The following is a 20236-nucleotide window of genomic DNA, read 5'->3' as shown; positions in this document are numbered from 1 at the left end:
TTTTAACTTTAAGTTTAGTGTTATTAATATGTTTACGGAATTTGTATGTATTTTCCTAGTGTATCATACTTTTCATTCGTATTCATGCGTTTCCAAAGTGTATCCGTATCTATATCCGTATCTGAATTATCTGATATGATATCCGATACTGATACTTTAATCTTTGAGTTGTATAGATTTGATATGTTTTTATCATGGTTTTCAAAACTGGACCAAACCAGACAGTCGAACCAGAAAAATCGGGAATCGGTCACCAGATCGGTTTTGTTTTCTCCCAAAACCGTTGATTTTAGTCAGCAAATTGCTGAACCAACTGGTTAACTGTTTGAACGGTTTTGACCATTTTTTATTTTTTTTGTCAGAACGGGCTAGCCGTTCGGGTCGAATAGTCGGACCATTCAAACCGGTAACTGGACTCCTGACCGGTTTGGTTTTTATTCACTCCAAGGTTCTAAATATTGATACATACCGATACGACATATCAGTACTTTTTTTATGTTTTATTTATTTTTTCAAAACCAGTTCAAAGGGGTCGGTTCAAGTCCTGACTATCTTTTGAACCATGGCTTGCCCAATACAACCCCTATATGGCATTATCGGGAAGGCCCCGGTACGATACATATCGGCCGATATGGGCCAATACGTGATAATATTTTGAACCTTGATTTGTATAGGTGCTTCAATTTGTATAATGAAAGTTTAATGTGATTTGCTATATTCTCTTAAACTTACTCAATGGGACCCAACTCATCTAAGTGATTTTTCTATGTTACCTGCCGGTCCTTATTGGTCTGCAGTAGACCCGGTTCTTGATCTATCGTCAAGAATTTGGACCCAAAATGGACCCACTAGAACATAGGGTCATACAGTTCAGGTCAGCCTGGTTAAGTGTGAACCAGACTCACTGACCGGCCTGATGGTCCATGCCCAACTCAGGGCCTAAACTTATTATTTTTTATTTTTATTTTTGGGTAAGAGGGCCCTAGTACAAGGCTAAACCAGCCAGTGGGTCCCTCTCTTCTCACTTTTTCTGTAAGATGTGCAATTTCAACAACTCCACACCCCAAAGGCTCTAACCAAAAAAGAAAGTCTGCCTTTTCTATAAATGAACTCTTTTTGTTTCTTCTTTTAACAAACACAATGCCCACAGACATAGATATACCACAAGGGTCCATTCAACTGACAACTGTGGGCCTTCACCCTGCTCCACGCTCAGGCCCCAGAACCCAGAATAGTTCTGACTCGTGATTCCCTGGCTCAAAAAGCCCACCTTAGTGCGAGGCTGGACCTATGTACCTAGATGAGCTACACCCATTTGTCCTTTTTTTTTTTCTTCATTTTCATATATCTATAATACAAAGTTGCAGCTATAATAAACAAACACATCAAGCTGAAGAAAACGACGTAGGAAAAATCAAAAATCTTTGTTGGTCGGCTTGACAAGGTCCCCCACTTGATAAACTATAAGTTTTTGGTCAACATTTAAAGCCAATGAATTAAGCAGCCAACCTCATTTTCCTTTATTTTACTACCACCCATGTCTACATCCCTCCATTCTGAGGTCCCCAAAAGAGTCTAGGAGAGATTAAAAAGGAAGAAAAGCAAGAAAGAGATATTAAGAAAATTGGGCCCAAAACCCCAAGTCCTCTATTTTCTAGAGTATGTAAATTCATGGCTTCCTTATGGGCACATCAAGACCTAAAATGGTTAGGATGACAGTGGGGCAGGTGCCATGTGGTACACCTGGCTTGTTGTGTTGTGGGCATTGTGGATTGGTGGGTGCTTCTATCTTTTATTCCTGAGGAATTAGAAATCATCAAGAGGGGAAGGCATGTTTGGGCATGAAATGAATTTGTCCAAACTCACAAATGAAGAGGTCAACCTCTTAATTATGGCCAGTTCTTATGATTGATAGAAGGTTTAATTAATCAAGCAATGGTCATTGGGTTGTCTGTAGATCGGGGATGACAATTTTTGCTCTGACCTGTAAATTTAGACGTCTCTCTCCCTCAACCTTTTAATATTCAGATTTTGTGTGCGTCGAGTTTCTTGGTCTGAACTTTGAAGTTTGAACCAAATCCAAAGAGTTGAGCCATGACCTATTCCACGTGGGTATGTATGTATGTATATATATATAGAATGAGTTGATTAATCAACCTGAATCTAATCTGAATTCAAGTTCAAGTCCAGTATATCAAATTATAGCATAGGCTAGATTTGGATTGAAAAGATCGGGCTTAGCCTCAGGCTGTCCAGACTTGGGCTTTAGGTTCAAATCTTAGGGTTGGGCCTGGGTTGACATTAAACCCAGCCTAGCCCACCCAATTTGCACCCCCTAATTCCACCTTTATTCAGGGAAAAAATATTGTTGTCTTAGTTTTAACAGCCTTGGCTTTCAACGGGGCTCTCCCTCCCGTCTCCATAACACGTTAGTGGTTACTTCACAGACTCCTAATAAAAGTTTTCCGTGCTGGATGCATTGTTGGGTGAGCTAATTTGTCACGCAGGAGGAGCCCTATTAACAGCTGGTACGGATGTCAACGGGTCGGATTTGGTGCATGTTTGCCCCAATCCAAACCTGACCCGACTAAATAAAGAGGGGATACTAAACCTGCCCCGTCTCAAATATAACACACCTATCCTCAATCCTCAGTTGATATTATATATTAATATTTGAACTTTGAAGGATGCAATGTCAACAGGCCGGGTCAATGTGGGTTCACCCCAGCCGAATCCAACCCGAAACCCGATTGAGTATGGGGTCAGTGTGGTCACCTAACACAATCCACTGACATCCCCAACAGCTGGCTGTCAAACTTATTAGACAGCTAAAGCTTCCTCTAATCCATGCAGCAGGTCCTAGGATTTTGGCAAATGAATGGCTTTGTTAGTGAAGTCCTACAAGGCTAAAAGACCAAATTCGTTGATAACTTTCCCTCAACTCTCTGTTTCTCCTTTATTTTATTTTATTCTTTTATCAAAAATCAACGATGATCCAACCATTCGCGATGTATGACAGCACTTTAGTGCTTAGGCCAGCCTGGTTTGATTGGTATGGTTGGGTTCGGTTTCTCTGACAGGTTCTGGTTCATCCAGTTTAATAAAAAAATGTTCAGGCCATGCTTCACACACTGTTTGAGCCTAGTTGCAGGGATATTTATAACAAAATAAGGACAGTTGATATTTTTTTTTTTAGTAAAAAGATAGGTCTTCAACAACTCAATCCTTTGCAGAACATGCAGAAAACCAATATAAAAATACCAACCACGTAAACTCATAACAACCCTTTTAAGAGAATCACCCCATAGGCTTATAATGTCAGCAACCACTAAATTAATATAAATTCAAAATTGTTGTTGGAGCATCACATTCACACATTCCATGGCACAAACATAACTTCATCATGTATCAACATTAATCACCAGATTTTAACACCAGACAGAGGACAATTATCCAAAGAGCTCCACAGATTGAGAATCAGGTTGGGTCATGCGCCGCTATATATTAGATTGAAGGTGACTGACAATTGATGGGATTTCTTCTTTTTTTTTTTTTTTTTTTGTGTGTGGTGAGGAACCAACCACAGGTTTGGAACCCAAGAACCAAAGTTGGTGGTATTAAACACTGAGGCCTGAGGGGCAGATTTTACAAATGGGGATGAGGTTTCAGTCAACAGTCTCATTCATGGTGTACTATACTGGTACAGCTCAAGAGAGAGGCCTTAAGAAGCCTAAAACAAGCAGGTAGAGAACCAAAACAGAATTTATGCAAGGAACCCACCACCCCATCACAGTGGAGCTGGAGACAAATTCTCACAAGCTTGACTGAAGTCATTTTCCATCTGCTTCACATCCATACTTAGGTTTCTCTTCCATTAAATGCTTACTATTAATATCAAATAATTGAAGATAGTACCACATGGGTAGGCCCCCCACAAGCCGCCCTTACAGTGAAGGCCTCATACCGCCACTACCAGTGCCAAATCATACATCCCTTGGACTGGTTCTGTCATCTGTTGTCCACCCATTTCAACATTAAGCTTGCCAACACACTCAACCCCAATCCCACCACCAAAATGCCTATAAAAAAACAACACTTGAGTACTGGAACTAGTTCCTCAAAGTGTGGGTGGGGTCTGTTCTGTGTTTGTAATTTTGTTTTGGTTTTAGACTTTTACCACCAAAGAGAGCTGAGAGAACTTATATCAATAATCATATTTCATGGATAAAAGAAACAGAAAAGATAAAAAAAAAGAGCAGCCAGCCTGACAGACAGCACATATCATCCTCTCCTTGCTTGGTCTCTTACCCACAAAAACCCAACACATTGCTTTTCTCCCTCCACGCACGGTTCCTTCTTTCCCCTTTTTGGATTCGCAAAGCTTTTGGGGGCACTGATCACTAACTGGGTCTGAAGATTTTCGGGGCGCTTGGCCCCGGAAGAAAGCAGAAAGGTGTGTTCAGGCTTTGGATTTTTTTTTCTATTTTTTTCTCTTTTTTTTAAAAGCTTTTTGCTCTTCTTTGCTTGGTTTTTCTTTGATTTTTGTTTTCTGGGTTTTCAGGAAAATGTACTCTGGGATTCATTCGCTTGATGGGAGCGTCGGCCATGAAGATTTACAGGGATCTCTTGAAGGCACTAATCTACCTGGTGACGCTTGTCTGGTTCTCACTACCGATCCGAAGCCTCGGTTACGATGGACAGCTGAGCTCCATGAGAGATTTGTAGATGCTGTTACTCAACTGGGTGGCCCTGACAGTGAGTATTGTTCTTGTCTGTGTTGTTGGTTTTCTTTCATTTTTCTTTTATCCTGTTGTTTTTGAATGTCTTGAATTTGTTACTCTCTCTCCCGGGTTTTGTTTATATTTTTGTTACTATTGTTCAAAATGTAGCTTCTTGGCATTCTATATTGTGTTATTTCGTACTTTCTCTTCACTTAGTTACTTGATGAGGTTAAAGGAATGTTAATGGTGGGTATCTTATTCTATTTCCTCTCTTGTGGTGGGTCACCATGGCTTTTAGAACTAATATTGCTGAATTTTGACTGATCAAGGAGTGTGCTTTATTCTTATTCTTCATATTATAATCTGGTGGATGAGATCTTTTTCCCCTCTAGTTCCTGTGCTTTCTCTACCTCTTATGAAAGATTAATGGTTTTCCCTTTTGTTGTGGGTTTTCTTAGAAGAGGATCTCTCATCATCTTCATGCACCTATGCTGTTTTAGTTGTGAAGGCTGCTAGGTTCTCATTTTTCATGCTTATTATAGAGTTTTTTTTTTTTTTTTTTACATTTAGAAACATTTACTGGTTTTCTTAAACTTTCATTAATGAACCATCCATTTATTTTTTTATTCTCATTTTTTTTACCAGTGACAAAAACAATAATTCAAATATTTGTTGATTGTTAAATTCTGTAAGAGTGGTTAACTATGTGTCCTCACATTTTTCTTCATATTCTCTCTGTTTGATTTCATACATCCTTAATTTTCCATTTGATGCATGCTTCAATTGGTTTGGTTGTTGAGGAATCCTATAGGTATGAGGGCCTTGTTATGTGTATAAAACTTTCTAGAAACACAGATTTCAACCAAAAATATAGATAATTGGTGGGCCCAATAAATTCTGTTATTCTTGTGTAGGTTATATAACTGTATACAAAATATAGCAAGTATTATATCTGTGTCTGCCTTAGAAGTCTGAAGCGAAAATAAAATAACTTTTTCTCCTTTTAAAAGGAGCAGAAGTGAACTCGTTATAAGAATATTCTGCTGCTGATGTAAAATGTTGTCTGAATTAACCACAGACTGAGGATTTAGTTTTGATTAAAGCACATAGCCACTGTAAACTATTTGTATATGTTGGTCTTAGTAATAGAGTGGACAACTAAAATTTCCCAAATGTCTTCCTTGCTCCATTACTTTAAATCCTAACCAGATATCTGCTGATACCTTTGCTGTAAATATTAGATATTCTCATTAGAAAAGAGACAAGTTTCATATGCAAAAAGGATATGAAGTATGCTGTGAACTATGTCTTTCCTCCACGAGGCCAGGGAGATTTGAGGAAAAAAGCCTGTTGGTTGGCAGTGATTATCTCGAATGTTTGGAAGGGGAGAAACAACTAGATTTTCAATCAGTGCAGGCTTCAGAGGATGACATTATGAACAGAATATGTGGCTCAATTTATTCTTGGCTGTCAAAATTTCAAGGGAGTCTCTTGTTTATTTTTTTAATCATAGTAACCTTTATTTTTTCTCTTTATTTTGTAATGATCACATACAGTTGTACAGTCTCAGGGTACAAAATGTTATGTAGAGGGAACTATATATTGTAACACATTTGGTTTTCATATAGTAATGAGACTTTCCTTACCTTTTAAAAAAAAAAAAAGATTGGTAATCAGGAGGAAATGAGGTTAGCAGTTAGGGTAGAGACAGAGAAAGTTGGAGTCATAAGGAGAGGATACAGAAAAAGGGGAGGTTGGACCAAAGAAACAAAGTGAGGATGAGGGGCAGAGATGGGAGAGTGGGTTGGTAAAGCGGGGGGTAGTGGAGCCAAATGAAATCATTTCAGTTGAAAGTAATTTGTTTGTAAAACAAACGGTGTTTATTCTCAGTATATTGTAACATTTTCATATAGTAATGTAAATTTTTTCTATCATTTTCAGAAAAAAATTGGTTGGCAGTTAGGGTAGAGAGGGAGAAAGTTGTGGTCATAGGAAAAGACACAGACAAAGGGGTGGTTGGTTCAAGGAAACAAAGTGAGGATGAGGGGCAGAGATAGGAGAGTGGGTTGGTAAAACAAGGGGTAGTGGAGCCAAATGAAACCATTTCAGTTGAAAGTAATTTATTCATAAAACAGTCTAAGGGTGGTTATTCTTAGTGTGAGACCATTGACTGTGTGCTTTTATTAGATGAAAAGTTGGATGGTTTTGTTGAAGAGAGTTTGGATCTCAATGAAGCATCACAGGCAGATGATATAGAAAATTCAAGAATTGGGCTAAAAAATTGTTTTTTTTTTTTTTATGTACCTGGATCATAGTTTTTTTTTGTCTATTTTGATTTGTTCTTTTTTTTCCTCATTAATTCTTATTTATCGTGCATATCTGATATGATTTCTTCCTTTTCCTTCTGTAATTTCTCTCAAAAATTGTTTATTTGTTATCCACAATTTCCTGTAGCTAAAATGCTAATTTGCAGCATTTTTTTTTTCTTTTAAGAATTTTGACCTGAAAACCCTCCTCAAAGGCCCAAATCCATTTTTCTCTCATCCTATCATTAGATCTGAACCCTCTTCCTGTGAATCAGTCCTTTAAATTCTTTCTTTTAGTGCATCACGGGCTTGATTCATGGGGCTCCATTGATCAATTAGCTTCAAGTTATTTGACCATGTCTGTACATAGTGATTGATCCTTTTTGTTTATGCACATGTCTAATAATCTTGAAGATGAAGTAACCTGATGCTAGTATACTACTAAATCTCTTCCTTAGAAGAGTCAAATGTTGTTGATCTCAGTTTCTCATTCAGATGAGCCCCTAGGTCTGCAAATGAAAAGGGTGGTGCATTAGCAAGGAATGGAGTTTATAGGGAAGAATGGGTTTTTAGTCATTTGCATTTCTGCCTTCAGCTGTTGACTGTTTTGTACTCACCCCCTCCACCTCCAGTTCAAAACCTTGAAATGTTGGGGATCACCCCTTTTGTACAAATTTAACAAAATCCTGATTGCTGGTACTGATAAAAAAGTCATATGTGGAAGAGAGGCCTTCAAGTTAGTTTTTTCACAAGATACTTGGCTGTTCAAATTCAATTTAAGCTACTTATTGATTACAAATTAGAACTACTCAAAGTCAACTACCCACATATAACATGTCAATGAACATAAAACATAACAACAAATCAAGAAGAAAATAAGAAGAGGAAATAGAGAAAACACCAAGATTTAACATGGTTCGGCTCGATAGCCTACATCCACGGGAAGAGAGGGAAAAATATCCATTATGAGAACAAGAGATAAGAAAGTTCTCCCTCAACAAAATATCCACTCTCACTCAACCCTAATCCCACACAACCATTGGCTTAAATAAGAAAGTTCTCCCTTCAATCATCTCTCATTATCAAGGAGCCTTTATCCAGGATAGACAGATAGTGGATCAAATCCTCATTGCTAATGAATGTGTGGAGGCCCAAAGGAGATCTAAGAAAAAGGGTGTCGCAATTAAGTTGGATTTGGAGAAAGTTTATGATTTAGTGGATTGGGAATTCTTGATTAATATCATGAGATCTTGTGGTTTTGGGGATTTATGGTGTAAGTGGATTAAAGGCAGCCTGCAAACCAGTCAGTCACTTCTCAGCCTGCAAATCCCCTTTCCCCTTTCCTTTTCATCTTGGTGGTAGAAGTTCTAAGTAAGCTGATTTCTAGAGACAACCAATTGTAGTTTATTAAAGGTTGGGAGGTGGGTAGAGAGAGTGATGGTCTCCCATCTCCAGTTTGCAGATGACATTTTGATTTTTTGTGATGGGGAAGATAGGAATTGAGTGGAAAACCTGAAGTTGGTGGTGGGCCTCTTTGAAAGAATGTCTAACCTAAAGATCAATTGGCATAAGAGAGCAAGGGTTGGTTCAAATGTTGGGGAAGAAGAGCTTGACTCATTTGCGGATATTCTTGGGTGTGAAAAAGGGGTGTGGTCTTTGAATTATTTAGGCTTACCCCTTGGTGGCAATCCAAGGTCTATAAGCTTATGGAGTGTAGTAGTTGAGAGATTTGAGAAAATATTAGCTGGGTGGAAAAGGAAGTACATTTCTCTAGGAGGGAGAATCACTTTGATAAAATCAACCTTGGCCAACCTCCCTATCTACTTCATGTCTGTTTTTAAGATGCCTCGAGCAGTTGTGAAGAGGGTAGACAAACTAATTAGAGACTTGACTTTCTGTGGGAACCGGGAGGTAAAAAGGACCACTTGGTGAAATGGGAAAAGGTGGTTAAAAGGACAGAGGGGGGGGGGGGGGGGGGGTAGGGTATAGATAACATCATTTAGAAAAACCTTGCTCTCCTAAGTAAGTGGTTGTGGTGTTTTCCCTTTAGAGAATGATAGATTGTGGCATAAAGTGGTCTCAAGTATTCATGGGCTGGCTAGGAATGGATGGGATGCTGGCATTCTACAAAGAGCTAGACTTACTATGCCGTAGAAAGTAGTGCATGGTATCTTGCCCCAATTCCTTGAGTATGCCAGGTATGATTTGGCTCTTGGTAATAGGATAAGATTTTGGGAAGATGTGTGGGTTGGGGATGCTCCCTTGAAAGATTTGTTGCCTTCATTGTATGCTTTCTCTAATCTAAAGGAGAAACCTATGTCTGATTTCTTTGGGTCTCCCTCCTCCCTTGGGGGGGCTGGAATTTGGGGCTTGTGAGAAACCTTCTAAAATCAGAAATTCCATTTGTATCGAACCTTTTAAATATTCTGGATGGCCTTGTCTTTGATGTTTTGGGGGAAGATAGTAGGGTGTGGTCTCTCAATCCCTCTGGGTGTTTTAATTGTAAATCCTTTTTTTTTATTCTCTTGTGCCACCCCCATTCCCCCTTCCTTTCTTGTGAAAGAAATTTGGAGTGCCCCTATCCCCCCAAAAGTTAGTGCCCTTTGTTGGAAAGTTTATCATGGGTGCATCAACACTTGTGATATGCTACAAAGGAAAAGGCCAAATTGGTGCTTGTCTCTTAATTGGTGCATCTTGTGTAAGGTGAATGGTGTGAATGCTTTCCATCTTCTAATTTCTTGTCCCTTTGCTTGTTGTATTTGGGAATGGTTCTGCTCTCTTTTTGGTTGCAGGGTGGAGCCCTTGGTAGCTTGGAAGGTCTCTTTAGTCCATCTCTTCTGAGGAGCACGAAGAGAAGAGGTAGAATCCTTTGGAAGTGTGCAAGGGCAACGGTGGTGTGGTCAGTTTGGGAGGAAAGGAACCTAAGACTCTTTGAAGAGAGAGAAAGAAATAGGGAGCCACTAGTGGAGATTGTTACAGTAAGAGCTGCACATTGGGTGATAACTTTGAAAGTTTTCTCAGACTTCTCAATGGATGACTTCTTCTAGAACTGGAGGTTGATTGCCCTCTCCTCTTCTAGGAAACAAAAGGTCTTGGAGACCTGTAGCCCCCCAAGTGGTGGGTGGAAGAAGCTGAACTTTGATGGAAGTAGCTTTGGCAATCCAGGGACTTCTGGAATTGGTGGAGTGTTTAGAGATGAGAATGGGAATATATGTGGCTTGTATTCAGGACCTGATCAAGGTGACTCAGTGAGAGCTGAATTTTTGGCTGCTATTGTTGGGGGTGCAAAAAGCTAAGGATATGGGAATTTCTAGGCTGATTCTTGAAGGGGACTCAAAAATAGTCGTTGGCTGGTTGAAAAAAGAAGAAGGGGTTCTATGGCAATTCAGAAATGATTTCAGAAGATTCAAGATGATCTCAAGAAATATGCAAATCCATGTAAGATGGGTTAGGAGGTCTGCAAATGGGTTGGCAGATGGATTGGCTAAGCAAGGAACTGATAGGCAACATTTGTTTTGGGATCAATGTTGAATGTATAGGGGGATCTTTGCTGTAAAGGGTCTTTGACCTAACAACTTCTTGTTGTACCTTTTTGTTCTTTAATCTTAATAAAATTTTCTCGAGTTGCTGATCAAAAACAAAGGTCAAATTATATCAGAATTTCATACAGGCCCCTCTTCCTCCCATAAATACATACAAGTCCCCAAATTTGAGATGGGGAAACCAGCTTTAATTTGTAAGAAGGATGTTGAAGCAACCTCCATGAAAATAGGTGTACTGTTGAAGCAACAACCATGAAACTTGAGATGTTGAAGTGGCCTCTTAAAAACCAAAGTTGGATATTAGAAAGCTGAATGAACTCATGTCAAAAAGCCAAAGTAGAGCCAAGGCATGATCTAGTAATCACCAAACTGAAGTTGGCCAACGGAAAGCCAACATATATCATGCCAAAGAATCAAATTTAGCCATCAAAAGATCAATCACAATCTCTGAACTGAAGAACCAACCATGTGAAGCAACTAGATCATCAGAAATGCCAACCGAATTACCAAAACAGAGTTGGCTAGCGTAAAGCCAACTATGAACTCCATAAACCAAATTGGGGAATATGAGTTGGCCAATTGAAAAGCCAACTAGATAAATTGAGTCATAATCCCATGTCACCGAAGAAGATCAAAATTCCAAGGATTTCTTCAACAATAACTCAGAACTGATGAGCATAATAAAGGATCATTGCTGAAACATTTCGTCAAACATCTTCCATGCAAAACATGTATGAGGTAAACAAACCAAATATCCGCCGATGATAATAGATCCACCATTCACCAAAATAGTCCAAATATCAAACCAAGACACAAACAAGATCAGATCAGAAGTAATCATAACAATGGAGAACCATTGTAGAAATTTGCACCATTGAGACATTTTCTCGAACACAAAATAGTCACCTTTAGGGGTGGCAAATGGGTGGGTTGGGTTGGGTTGGGTTGAGTATCAAGTATCAACCCACCCATATTGACCCTCCAACCCATTTGCCACCATATTTATTGATGTTAGTGGGTCACAACCCACCCTGATCCTGACCCACCCATATCAACCAGCATGGCCCAAACTGTGACATTTTTTTTTTAATTTTTCTCTATTATACAAACACATTAAACATAGAAATATCAATTAAGAAAACATAAAAAAGATGAAAAAGTGCAAAAAACATTTTTCAAATGAAAATAAAAATGCACAAAATACTGAAAATAATAAATATATCTCGTGTAAAACATAAAAAAATTAAATGAAAGTTCTCATTTCACATAAAAACAGAAAATTGTAAAAAACACAAAAATTGCAGAAAATTCAAAAACATACAAATATGCACAAATTTAGAAAAATATAAAATATGAAAAATAGAAATTGTAGAAAAACCAAAGAAATTATAAAAAATTATATAAAAAACAAAAAAATGTAAATAAATAACAAAAAACAGTAAAATGTATAAACTACAAAAAATAGAAATTATGAAACATTTAGAAAAACTATAAAATTAGAAGAAAATACAAAAGTTAGGGGAAATACAGAAAATTAGAAAAAATAAAAATTGCAGGAAAAACAAAAATTATAATAAAGCAACAAAATGCAAATAAATAACAAAAGTACAAGAAAACCAAACATAAAAAATGTAGGAAAATTACAAAAACTGATAGATTGTTTTTGATATTTTTAATACGAGAAAACAAAACGTAAAAATGTAGGATTTTTTTTTGAAAGAGGTTTCCATCATTTTTTAAATAATTAGAAAATTTAAAAAATATATAGAAAAATATAAAAATTATTTTGAAAAAAATATATTATATGCGACGAATTTCTTTTACAATCCCAGATCTGTCACGATGAACACATATCTGGAATTCTGGATTTAAACCAGATCTGGTGTGATCTCTTTGATTTTTGTCTACGAACCCAGATCTGTGTTTGGGAACCCAGATCTGAGTTCTACCATGGCAGAAAACATCTCCGATCCATCTGTGTCGATCTGGGTTCTACCATGGCAGAAACCTCTTCGATCTGTGTCTGTGAACTCAGATTTGGGTTCTACCATGGGGGAAACCTCTCCGATCTGTGTCTGTAAACCTAGATCTCTTTGATCTAGGTTCTACCATGGCAGAAAGAGTGGAGAGATCTGCTATGTGAAGCCAGACCCCTAACCCTTTTTCTCTAAAGTTTTGACCCTTCTTTTATCCAACTGACCCCAACCCATCTTGACCCTAATGGGTACCCTCGACCCAACCCATCCTGACTCTTTTCTCCTGACCCTAATGGGTCATTCGACCCTTACCCACTAATAGTATGGGTGGGTTGGGTGGGCAAATGGGTTGGGGTCAAGATTGCCAGCCCTAGTCACCTTGAGCTCTAGTATCACGTGCTGATATTGATAATCACAAATAGACCAAAGAAGTTGCAGAGTTTCTATAATACTTCTTCGAAAATTAGAGCTCTCAAAGAAAACACCAGACTTGGCTAAATAAGGACTGGAAGATGTCCTAATATACCAACCAGATCAGATTTCCTTGCCCAAATGACCCTTTGATCTTCTTTCTCATATAAAAACGATCTGAACTCTAAAAGCTCAAGTCTAGATTCCACCTGGTATGAGAGAGCCAAAAGAAAATCCAAATCTGATGTTACTTTTTCCTAGTTTCCGAAAGAAGCCACGAGAAGCAATATCACCCCTTTCAGAGTCTAGTAAAATTCTAGAAAAATGATGAAAAATACTCACATATATTCTTCATTGAATGGTAAAAGTCCCTAACAGATTGCTTCATAGATTCAAGCACTACAGATATGTTGTCAAAATCTTACGATTTACGATACCATTCACGATTTGAATCATGGGAGACTTTTTTAAGCCCTTAATAGAAAATGATTTATTTACATTATTCAAGACTAGAAATTGAGTTTATTTTCTATCATATGTAAATTAAAAGGTCATTGTGTGTAGATTTGTTTGATTTTCAAGTCAAACTTTATTATATCATCTTAGGCTTCTATTGTATAAGTAGTAAGTTCTGTTGTTTTAAGTACATATATGGTAGATACGGATTAAAAATAGGGTAAAGTCAGTTTCTTATATATATTTAGCCTTTTAATATATCTATATTTAATTTTTTGACAAGTTTGTAAAAAATAGAAATAATATTACGATTTACAATACAATTCACTATTCGATTCAATTCAACTTTCTTTACGATTACAGTTTTCAAAACATTGTAACAGACCTCGCGTGAACAGTAACGTGAATAGTGACTCGATTGCTAGTCTTCCTTAGTTCACCAAACCAATTCCCACACTAAACCTGTTCTGATACCATGTCAACTAACATAAAACAGAATAACAAATCAAGAAAAAAAATAAGAAATAGCAAAAACACCAAGATTTAACGTGGTTCGGCTCAGTAGCCTACATCCAAGGGAAGAGAGGGAAAAATATTCACTATGAGAACAAGAGATACATGGCTGACCTCTCTGTAGACTCGCAACAAAATATCCACTCTCACTCAACCCTAATCCCACACAAACAATGGCTTAAATAAGCAAAAGGGCAAATTTATACCAGAATTTCACACAAGCCCCTCTTCCTCCCATAAATACATACAAGTCCCCAAAATTTATCAGCATTACAAATATACACCTGTAACCTCCAAAAACCCAAATACAACCAAATATAATATATCTCTCGACATAACATTCCTTAACCTAAAAATGATGGAAAATAAATTCAAAAGGCCATTAGATAGGTTATAAATAGCTCACATATTGAAATAAGTCTTACTACACAAAGGGTTTTGAAATAAAACTGTTGAGAAGAAAAGAAAGTGAAAAGTACAGAGCTAAGTCATTGCTGAATTGGTTAAATTGCATTAATTGGACAGACAATAAAGACTCATGAATCAAATCATAAGATTCAAACAACAACAGTAATGTATTTTTAAGAAAGGTGATGCTGGATTCACCCAAAGAGGAGATAATTGATGTAGCTATTTTTTTGTCAACATAATTGATTGATGTAGCTATCATGGCCCTGAGTAAGCTGGAATTAGGCCAAAATCCCTCATCTTGTTAGTTTGAGATTTAGCTTATGTCTACCCAAAGACACAAAAAATGGATAAAGTACTTGCTATTGGAGTAAGGATAGGTCCTAATGGAGTCAGCACCATCAAGTTTGGAGTTGGCACCAATCTGTAAAAATTATAAGAACAATTCATCACCATCATCATCTAAGCCTTGTCCCAACAATCCAAATGCAGAATCCCCATTTTTCTTTCAGGAAAAGGTTTTCAAAAATTTTCAATGATTTTAACAAAATATCAGAAAGTTTCAATGATATTCTAAAATTTTAATTCTTAGATGTATAATTTGTCTATGGATCCCTGATATGTTGGCAATGTATTAGCAATTTATAAAAAAAGGGCAATGTATCAAAGATACAAGGGGAAAAAGATTCTTAGAATACCTTTTGTCCAACCATCCAAGATGATTGGGGAGTAGTATTTCTCATTTGGGGAGTAGTGCTTCTTACACTAATAACCTACTGATAGATCACTAATAAAAAAATGAATAGTTGTGCAAGGTAAAGGATTAATTGGGAAACGTTTTGCCAGTTTAGTCCAAAAATTCTTGCCAAGATGAAATTATGGATTCATTTCCTGCCCAAGTCATGGCTTCATACAAGTTCAGGACAGAACAAGAGAACTTATGGCTTTGTTGAATGTCCAAGTTAGATGGATCCTAAGGGAATTAATACCATTGTTGATATGCTTGGGAAATCAGGGTCAGAAAGAGGCTATTTTATATGGTGGCAGAACCCTGTCTGAATAGTTTCTAGACAGGAGTGGGTTCTTATTTTTTCCCCAATATTTTGTGCAGATCTGCACATCCTATCATGTTCATTAACTTTTACCATAACTGAAAATTTTCAGTTTCTTTTTTCCAAAAGCAAAAAAGAAAAAAAGAAAGAAACAAGGAAAATCAAAACAAGTTGGTAAGCATTCAGCTTAGCTATATTCCATGGATATGTCCCCAAGTCCAGATTGCTAGTTGCCTATTAACTGGATCCATTGCTGGATAGTGAATCTCCAATAAAAATGCACCAGCTGTCCTCTGACCATGTGAATGCGGACTATGTGCTAAAGCCGTTCTATGTTTTCTCCTTTGAATGGGGGAATCATGAAAATGTGGATAAATCATGAATGGAACTTACGTGTAAATGCAGGTGGCTCCTGTAGACTGCATTCACATGGGTCTAGGATATGTGGCACATTGCTACTGGGGATTCATCAATGAGTCTACCAAATAGGTAGCCAGCAATTCCCAGAATTCCAGCTTCTTGCAATTCAACAATGATGGGTTACAAGGTTGAGCATAAAAGACTTATTGTATGGAACATCATCTCATTTGTTGTTTTTAGGGGATATTGAGGGAAAGAAATAGAAGAATTTTCTTGAGTGTGCCAACACTGCTTCCATGGATGTGCAGAGATATTTATTCATGCATGAGGAAGTATGAATTGGGCAATAGGGTGGATTCAAGCCGAGCTGAGCTGAATATCTAGCTATTCGAGCTTGGCTTGCCAATAAAGTATGAGGCTCAAGCTCGAGCTCGAGCTTGATTCGAGCTAGAGATTTGAGCTCAAGTTTGGCTCGAGTCAAAAGCTCAAGCTCGGATCGGCTTGACTTGAGCTTGATTGTGAGCCAAATGTTTTATAAAAGTAAAAAAATATATATAATTATTTTTTCTTTGACATATAAAAAATTAAGAATTATAAAAACTAGTTATAATTATTATATATATAACATTTTTTATTTTTTTATATATATTTATATATTATTTTCTATTTGTATAATATATATATATATATATGTGTGTGTGTGTGTGTGTGTGTGTGTGTGTGTAAAAGCTCGATTAGGCTCTCAAGCCTCACAAGCTGAGCTCGAATAGCTTGTGAAAAAGCTCGACTTGTGGCCACCCCTAGATTGGCCATTAATATTGAAAGAATTCTAGAATATAGAATTGATGTCAAAAGAAAATTGCCATGATGTCGTGAGACATTGAAGTTACACTAGGTGTATTTGTTCTACACACTTTTATTTTGTTGGGATCCTCTAGCTCTTAAGTTGGACCTATTTTACTTTTGTAAACCCCTTTACTTGCATCTATAAAATTACTCTCTTATCTACTGAGAAGGATTGATTTAAAATGCCAGAGCCCCATTCAATCCTGTTTTCACAAATTGAGTATGCTAAACTTAATATGTAACCCATTGTTGAACTAGCCTGATTCTCCTCATCAATCTGATTTCAAGTCCTGCATCATTCCAATACACTGCTAATATTTGTGGTCAAAGCTGGTCATGATGTTCTTTCCCATGACAAAAATAGTAGGTCTTTCATATAAAACTGGCTAACTTCTCCCTTATAATTTAGTCTCACATTTGAAGCTGATTATCATTTTTCCCAACTCATTTGCAGAAGCAACACCAAAAACCATTATGAGGACAATGGGTGTAAAGGGCCTTACCCTGTATCATTTGAAGTCTCATCTACAGGTTAGTTTCTCTGCATTGCATATTTTGGAATTTCTATTTTTATTTTTCCTTTGGTTGCCTTATTATTCCGAAACAAGAAAAAAAAAATCAGATTAATGAATAGATTCTTTCTTGATTTTTAAAATATGTAATTACAACCTAATTGATATTCTTTTCTTTTCCAATTTTGGATCTATTTGATATTGCAAGTAAAAAAGAAGGAAAATGAATGATTTCCATAGAAAAGGCTGTTTTATGGCATTTGTTCGCAATGTCTGTGGAAAGCAAAAAAATTCCAAATAGTGAATGGTATTTGTAGGATAATGACGTGATGCTCCTTCTAACCTTCCTCACATCATTTTCTGAATAGAGGAATGATTATCTTGATTCATTTTCCTATTTCAACTTCAGGGGGATCATTCTTTTTACTTTCATTTTGTATGCAGCCAAATGCGACCTTAGTGCATCTACTTTTTCCTGCTATAGTTGTGAATTTCTAGTCAAGTGAATTTGGGAGGCAATAATCTGACTTTTAGGTGTATTCAGAAATAATACTGTTATCTGCAATTCATGTTTGACTATATTCTTCTGCAGAAATATCGTCTGGGGAAGCAATCATGCAAGGAGTTCACTGAGAGTTCTAAAGATGGTATCAATCATATTCTTTCTTTCCCCCCCTTTCTTATGCATGGGGGATTGTGCGTTCATTCAGACATGGTTTTACTGCAATAATGGATATTTTTCTTTCTTTATAATATTTTTTTCTGAATATAACCATTGCCTTTCAATGGAGGTGGCACGGCATTGAAATGCCCATCTTCGTCATCGTAGTAATCGTCATCGTCATCTATGCCTTATCCCAACTATAAGGGGGTCAGCTACATGAATCCTGTTTCACCAATCTGTTCTTTTAAAGCCATATCCATTGTTAAATTATTAGTGCTTAAATCATTTCTTATTACTTTTAGTCTTTTACCCATATCCTTTTTGGTCTATCCCTAACTTTTTTGGCCCCTTCCACTTGTAACAAATCACTTTTTCTAATTGGAACTGTTGGTGGTCTTCTATGCACATGACCAAACCTTCTTAGTCTACTCTCTCTCATTTCATCACTTATTGGAGCTACTCCTAAGTTCCTACATGACTTCATTCCTGATCCTATCATTTCTAGTTTTGCACTCATCCATCTTAGCATTCACATTTCTGCCACAATCATTTTCTGGACATGTTTTTTAACTGCTCAACACTTTGCTCCATGCAACATTGCTGACCTTACAACTGTTCTATAGAAATTTCCCTTTAATCTAAGTGGTATTTGCCCATCACACCGAAGTCCAGATACGTCCTCCATTTTGCCCAACCTTCTCTAATCTTTGGGTGACATCATCATCCATACTTAGGGTGGGTTATTTCTGGTTAACCAGATGCTCATTTATTCTATATTATTGCATTGGGTTTACAGCCTCTTCTGTTGCAGAAAGTCAGGGTGCTGTTTCATCATCTTCATCAGCATCATCAAGAATGATGGCTCAAGACTTAAATGAGTATGTTGTAATTTCTAGTTTCTTATTTACATCTATCTTGTTTTCTTTTTCCTCATTGCTTGCAAAATTTGTAACAGTGGTTACCAGGTTACTGAGGCTTTGCGGGTGCAAATGGAAGTCCAAAGAAGATTGCATGAGCAGCTGGAGGTAACTTCTGATTTTTCCTTTTCCGAACTTCTAGTCTTATAATGATGGTTTCACAATGCCAGGTCCAGCGACATCTCCACCTTCGGATTGAAGCGCAAGGAAAATATCTGCAGTCCATACTTGAGAAAGCCTGCAAGGCTCTCAATGAGCAAACCATAGCATCAGTTGGGCTTGAAGCTGCCAGGCAAGAGCTCTCTGAATTGGCCATCAAAGTTTCTAATGACTGTCTGGGTATGGTCCCACTCGACACCATCAAAATGCCTTCCTTATCTGAGATTGCTGCAGCTCTTGAAGAGAAATCTGCTTCAAACGGGCCAACTCGGATTGGGGATTGCTCTGTTGACAGCTGCCTGACATCAACTGGAAGCCCAGTATCTCCAATGTGCATGGGTTCACAAGCTGCAATGATGAAGAAAAGATCAAGGCCCATGTTTGGCGGAGATTCACTGGCTTGGGAAAGTGATATGCGGCAAGATGTTGAGTGGATGTTGCCAGGCATTCGATGAAAGGCAGGAGCAGTCCCATGAAGAACAAATGACAGAAGTTCCATGGTGACTAATCTGAACCTTTCATTGTGGCAACTGTAACATGATAGATCTGTATATTCTCTATACAGATCTTTGTATTTGGGAACACATCTCACTTGCAATGGAGTGGCATTATGCTCAGTCGTTCATGAAATATCCATCTTTTATGTATGTGAGCTAAGTAATAGCCATTTCTTATATATAATCAATATTTGTTTGAAGTTTAAATCGTGTATATCACAATCTGACAGTCGGTAGAGGAGTTGGTAATTGCTGAAATCATGCCATTGCCACCCAAGCTTGAAAATACTAGCTTGCCAATACGGGGTTGCCCTACAATGAGGGCCCTCTTGTAGTGGATTATTGCTTTTTGACTGCAAGTTAGGTTTGGGCATTAAGTAGAAGCCATTATGATGAAAAAGGAATCCTTCCTACACCCTCAAATGCAAGGGATCAAGGTTCAAAATTCCGCAACTTATTGGACCATATTGGCCAATAAGTATAGTTTCTTTAAGGGGTTGGTATAGGAAATGCTATAAAATCATTTGTATTGTATCTTTTTGTTGTGTCAACCTCATAGCGGGTCTGTATCGGAGTGTATTGGGACCATATCATAGCCATATTGAAGTGTATTGGCTGATTCAATACGATTTTCCTATATGCGAAAAATAAATTAAAAATGATAAAGAAAAAAGGTTTCTAATTCTTTCCAAAAGTTTTGTTTTTCTCCCAAACTCACCAAATCATCCTTGTACATTCTTGGAAATGCTACTAAATGTATACACTCCTTATGTTGAAAATCCTATATTTTTTGTGCTTTAAATAGATCTATTTAATTTTTTAAGAAAATTTGGAAAAAATATAAAATAACAACAAAAAAAATAAAATTTTATATTTTGTGTAATTTGCCCATGAAG

At 37.2% G+C, this 20236-nt stretch overlaps 1 protein-coding gene across 2 annotated transcripts; it reads left to right on the top strand.

The window, feature by feature from the left end:
* The first annotated feature begins 4111 nt into the window (after positions 1-4111).
* Positions 4112-19547, top strand: LOC104585990 (protein PHR1-LIKE 3-like). Of its 2 annotated transcripts, none has more exons than XM_010243062.3 (7): positions 4112-4453; positions 4562-4755; positions 17046-17122; positions 17696-17750; positions 18579-18645; positions 18723-18792; positions 18855-19547. In XM_010243062.3, exons 2-7 carry the CDS (start codon positions 4566-4568, stop codon positions 19296-19298), a joined length of 903 nt encoding a protein of 300 aa, XP_010241364.1. In that variant the 5' UTR covers positions 4112-4453; positions 4562-4565; the 3' UTR covers positions 19299-19547. The 2 variants fall into 2 exon arrangements, with proteins under 2 accessions (XP_010241364.1, XP_010241363.1); XM_010243061.3 differs by having other exon boundaries at positions 18564-18645.
* Positions 19548-20236: the final 689 nt, after the last annotated feature.

The sequence above is a fragment of the Nelumbo nucifera genome, chromosome 1 (assembly GCF_055504915.1).
Source record: "Nelumbo nucifera cultivar China Antique chromosome 1, China Antique-T2T, whole genome shotgun sequence".
Lineage (NCBI taxonomy): Eukaryota > Viridiplantae > Streptophyta > Magnoliopsida > Proteales > Nelumbonaceae > Nelumbo > Nelumbo nucifera.
This window is presented reverse-complemented; position numbering and strand designations above follow the sequence as displayed.

Excerpts from the sequence above, each read along its gene's own strand:
- LOC104585990 (XM_010243061.3), top strand. The coding sequence starts at position 4,566 with ATGTACTCTGGGATTCATTCGCTTGATGGGAGCGTCGGCCATGAAGAT. Across the intron at positions 17,751-18,563 it reads CACTGAGAGTTCTAAAGATG|CCTCTTCTGTTGCAGAAAGT; the intron begins GTATCAATCATA and ends TTGGGTTTACAG. Across the intron at positions 18,793-18,854 it reads GATTGCATGAGCAGCTGGAG|GTCCAGCGACATCTCCACCT; the intron begins GTAACTTCTGAT and ends TCACAATGCCAG.